At 33.6% G+C, this 5399-nt stretch overlaps 1 protein-coding gene across 3 annotated transcripts; it reads right to left on the reverse strand.

Moving 5' to 3' along the window:
* Positions 1 to 369: 369 nt before the first annotated feature.
* LOC123196771 lies at positions 370 to 3323 on the reverse strand. 3 transcript variants are annotated; one of them, XR_006497736.1, is made up of 3 exons: positions 2554 to 3323; positions 2081 to 2363; positions 370 to 834 (listed from the first exon to the last, which is right to left on the reverse strand). XR_006497736.1 is itself a non-coding variant. In XM_044610898.1 (2 exons), exons 1-2 carry the CDS (start codon positions 2806 to 2808, stop codon positions 2145 to 2147), a joined length of 474 nt encoding a protein of 157 aa, XP_044466833.1. In that variant the 5' UTR covers positions 2809 to 3323; the 3' UTR covers positions 1998 to 2144. The 3 variants fall into 3 exon arrangements, 1 of the variants encoding a protein (XP_044466833.1); XR_006497737.1 differs by having other exon boundaries at positions 2081 to 2359; positions 2554 to 3317; XM_044610898.1 differs by lacking the exon at positions 370 to 834 and having other exon boundaries at positions 1998 to 2363.
* Between the last annotated feature and the right edge of the window lie 2076 nt (positions 3324 to 5399).

A 5399-nucleotide genomic window follows, 5' to 3' on the forward strand; every position in this document is an offset into this window, starting at 1 on the left:
ATATAATACTCTTGCATAGACAGATAACACAAATGTAGCATTAAGTGATGCCAAATAGACTAATGAGATTTGCCCACAATCTTACAGGAGTGAATGAAATAAACTAAACAATACCTAGTTACCATAAGTATGCTTAGTTGATGGAACTAGAGTCATTTATATTTTTGGATTAGGGTTCAAACCATTGGGCATAGCATTGCAATCGAATCGAGTTAAACCAAGTATTGTTTAATTTGAGTTTGACTTGATTATATTTAGACAAATCTCAAGCTCGTGCTCACCGAGTTAGGAAGTTCTTGGCTTGAGCTTAAGATAAAAATAACTAACTCAAGCTTGATTCGATCAATTATTATAAAATCCCGTAACATAGATATTAATCAATTATCCTCATATTTAAAATCAAAACAACTACAAGCACAGCTCCGCTTGATATAAGCCAAGCCATGTGCAGTTTGAGAGCATCTCACCTCATTTGCAGTCCTAATGTGGCTTCAACACTCCTCCAATTATCATCACAACAATAATTTGAAAGACTCTAAGCTCATCAGGACAGTATTAGCAGCTCAAAAAGTAGAGGAAACGACCAAGCTTAAATACAGGAGTCTGAAGGCATAACAGGAGAATTAAATGACCAAGCTCAAATCTAGTTTCATAACATTAAGACCCATAATGCATATATACATGCTCACAAAATAAAACCAACACAACTACCAAGTTGGTAGTGCCAACTAATAAAATGGTCCGACCAAGATGGTAATCAAATCTTCACATTGATGATGAAACACTCTTCAAGTGGTTGATCCCAGAAACTTCCTAGATAAAATGTCTTCGCACCTGTTTAAGTACCAAAAATGTAATAATAAAGTTCAAATGCCAGCATTTGTCAAAATACTAAAGAGAACAAAACGTTATGGTGAACATGACTCAGCAAAGTAGTGCCAAATTTCTAGGCAAACACGAGAACGGATCTATCTGTTAAACTTAGAACAAAATAATGCTTCATATGTAGCCGAGATGAAAAAGATTCAATTTAGTAAAGATTTGATAGAGTAAAAAATCCAGGGATCAATCAGTAATCGCATCACGAAGATATAATATTACTGTATATTATGAAGTGAGAAAAAATACACATAGAAGCTGCCATGAACACCAAAAGGCTGAAGATATTGAAGCCTCAGAAACTTAAGAAACTGCCACAAGGCACAAATTAATCAACTGTTAAAAAGGAAACATAGTTTACAGATAAATATTTGTTTTTGACATATGAAAATAGAGAAACTATCAAGGACTGAAATTGAAAAATAGAGTACCCTATGACAATGAATCATGACCAAGAGAAGAGAGGTCATGGAGTTTTGAAACCATTCCCTAAAATTAATTATCTGAAACCGGAGTAAACAGATAAACTGCATAAAGCATTCAACTATTCATAAATCATATTGCTTGAATCTCATGCTTGACGATCCCGCAAAGAGTAAGAGTACTTTGACTACAGAACAACCTGGATGAATGATTATCCAAGAGTTTGCACCCACAAGGGGCTAGAGCTCGGATTATGACAAAAAGAGCATCATGAAAGATGGTGTAGCAAAAGGAGACAATAAATAATGCGGCAAAGCAAATCCATATCCGATTCAGAAAAGGCAACAACAAATGAAATCTGTAAAAGTACTTGAACATTGAAATTTTACATACAGGGAGTCAGTATACATACTCCATTATACCATGTCCTTTTAAATCAGGATTTCCAGTGCTTACATAATCTTTTTAAAAATGCCCTCAGTCTAGTTACACAAATCAGAATTTAATGCGGTATCGCTGTTAGAATCATGAAACAACCCATAAACATAAACAATTCATGCAGATCCGACTAACATACAATTTTGATATGCTTTTTAAATCTGCATTTTCAATGCTTACATAATGTCATTAAAAAGTCTTCAATCTAGTCAAACAAATAAGAATCTAATATGGCATTGCAATAAATAAATACAGAATGAACCATAAACATAAGTCCGCTCCTGCGAATTCAACACAGCTAGTGCTATACAATATACAATTTTAAAAGAAAAAACCTTACATTCAGGGAAGAGCCAAGCTGGTGCAGGACCAAAAATCTCAGAAGATTCAGGAAATGATACGAGCTACTCATTACTACCGTCACTGAAGTTGAAACTTGAAGCATACATCCCGGGGAAATCATATGTAACCACAAAGAAACCAGTTTCACCCATATAAACACAATTTGGTTTTATTGCCGGAAAATCTTTAGACAAAATAAATAAGCTACCTCCATCAAACAGAAACAATGCTCTACCCTCCAAATCCTTCACTTCAATCCACTCTTCCTCTTCTTCGTCTAGCTTAAACGCATAGAAAATAAAATTCAAAAGTCAAAACCACTTTCTCAGCCTTAGCTGGAGAAAAATTCCTCTTATTTCCAAATTTTTTATCAGTACCATTGCGATTTTCAATCAAATACAATTCAGTAGATGTATTTACAAATCTTTCGTAAGTAAAACGAATCAACAATGGAGGCAAAGTTTCACTAACCTCCAAAGACTCCGAATTAACGCTTAAAATATGCCCATTTGACATTTCCACATGAAACTGCTTCTTATAATAAACAATATCCTGAACATCAACATCACCAAAACCCAAGTCGATCCATTTCTTATCACAGCTCCTCCAAACCATCAATTCCAAATTCAGAAAAACCATGACTGCTAACTCATCATTATCTACAGAGACGGCAAACTTTTTGCAACAAAATATATTTCCACCCACTAAACTGTCTCGGATGTTCATCCAGAACCCAGTCAATTCTATAGCCTTTACCCATTTCCTGCACACGATATTCCAGCAAGTTCACTGACTGAGGCAACATTTCAAGAACGTGTTCTTCAAAATGGCGGCGAGAAAAGGGGTCGCGGACCCGGGATTTCGCCTGGCTAGATTTTTCAACTTTGACTATCCACGGAGGGGCCTCGTGGGAAAGGGCTTGCAAGGCATAGACAGTGGATTCGGCAATGATGAGCTGCAAAGGAGGGTCGGAGATTCCGGGGTCATAGTAATAATGAACGGGAGCAAGTTTCGGAGAGGGGAGAAGAAGGGTGAAGCGGAACGAGCTGCAGACGGCGCGAAAACGGCTGAGTTCAGTTTGGGTTTGGAGGCAGTGAGCGATATTGAAGAGAATGGGGTCTGCGAGATATTGCATCAGTGCCGCAGGGGCGGTGGCCATGGATAGAGAGTAATTTGAGAAGAAATGAAAAAGGCTAAAAGCCGTCAGAGAGTAGAAACAGCTACGGAGGAAGAAGAAAGGAAAAGGGAAAGTTTTCCAAACGAATCACAGAGATGAAGATATGGGGATTTATCAGACATGTCCAGGTCCCGGTGTGAGCGTCAGCGACCTATGTAGCACGGAAACGGAAACAGAGAAACGTGGAAACGCGGAAACGGAAACATGGAAACACATTTTTTAAAAAATATAGGAAACAGAAACGTGGGAAAACTTATAAATATGAAAAATATAAGAGTTTTTTTATAAATACTAAATTTTTTATAATAAAAATACATAAATTTGTATAATATAAAAATAAATAATAAAAAAATAATGAAGAAAAAAAATACTATAAAATAGAATCATAAAACCTAGTATAAATTGTTCTTAAGTAAACACATGTAGATATTTAAGAAAAAAACAACAATATACACCAATCTATATGATATGTCAGAGAAGAGATGAGTAACACATTAAAAAATAGAGAGAAGATGAATTCAATATGAGATTTAAAGACATTTTCGGTTTGAAAATATAAAAAATATGTGTTTAATCGATTTCATGATTTTTCTTCTAAAATAAACGTGTTTCAAAATTTTTCAAAAATTTTGAAATGACCCGAAACGTTTACTACAAGTTTCAGAGAGTTTCGGAAACAGAAACGTTTCCGAAACGTGGAAACACATCCTATTATAAGTTTCCGTGCTACTTAGTCAGCGACTGTACCAGAAAATATGAGGAAAATTACCATGCACTCCTCATGGTTTGTAGGAAATATAGCACACCCCAGTTTTTTGGAGATAATATGCATTTACGAAAATGATCACTTTACCACAATACAAAAAACAGCGGGTAACATTAATTTCCAACTCGGTTTAATTGGATTTATGTAAGGTTCAATTCTGAGTTTGGTGGGCTCAGGAGTTATATGCTTAAGGGTAATGTAGGGAAAGTCTGGATGGACACCAAAAGAACCGAGAGTATATGGGTCAGTTTCTTGAATGACTTTAGTCTAGTAATGGAACATGAGGTTCTTGAAGTTTTCATTTTCATCAATAGGTAAGGTTGAGAAAATGGAGGAAAATTCTGAAGGTAAATTAGATATTCCAAGAGATAAAGGGATTAGTAGAGCTCATGGTATAGATATGGAGTGGAGGAGTATAAAGGGTAAGTGGCTTAGGAGGCTTTTTATAGGTAGGTCAGGACAGAAAATTAGAGATGATATTATCCTTTCCTTTAACATATCTGATAGTATAGGAATAATTAGCAAACCATTCATTCCAGCGTATGAGCTATGGATGTGGTAATATCTTGGATTTAGGCACTAGCATGGATGGAAATGAAGTCATGTTTGTCTTTATAATTGAAGTTGATGGTGAAATTCTTTTTTTTTTTGTCAAGTAATTAAATTTATTATACTTTTATTCATGTAATATTACATTTACATCATATATATAAATGGTATCTGATGGATACTATGGAATATAAATAAATTTATTTGTTATTATGTAATTGAATAATCTAATTATTTATATTATCTTTAATTTAAAATTATCTAATCAGATAATGATAAATAATCTTATTTTGAATATATTTCTAACCATCTTATACATTCAAAGTAATATTATATATATCTACTTTGAATATATAAATGAGTGTACATTTATGTATGTTATTATATAATTGAGTATTATTTTATCTTTAATTCAAAATCACCTAATCACATTTGACACACATCAAACGTGAACTTATTTGTGTATTTAAAAAACATATATATAGATTTATTAATACATAAAATATTATTATTTTGACAATGAAACTATGCATACACACTAGTGATTAGTGATTTATGTATTTAAAATGAATATACTTAACATTACTCTTATTTTAATACTAAGGGATTTTTATGTATTCCATTACAATAAGTTTAGCACTCATGTTATACTACATTTTAGTGCCCAATTTTAAAATTTTCATACTAAAGCTTATTTAGATCTAAGGGTGGATTTGATTCTAATTGAATCAAATATAAAGTTGGGCGGAGCTCAAATTAAATCCATTATGCTCAATTTGAGCTAAAGTTCAAGTTTAGGCTTGTTTGAATTGATACACAATATCA

Source organism: Mangifera indica, chromosome 2, assembly GCF_011075055.1.
Source record: "Mangifera indica cultivar Alphonso chromosome 2, CATAS_Mindica_2.1, whole genome shotgun sequence".
Lineage (NCBI taxonomy): Eukaryota > Viridiplantae > Streptophyta > Magnoliopsida > Sapindales > Anacardiaceae > Mangifera > Mangifera indica.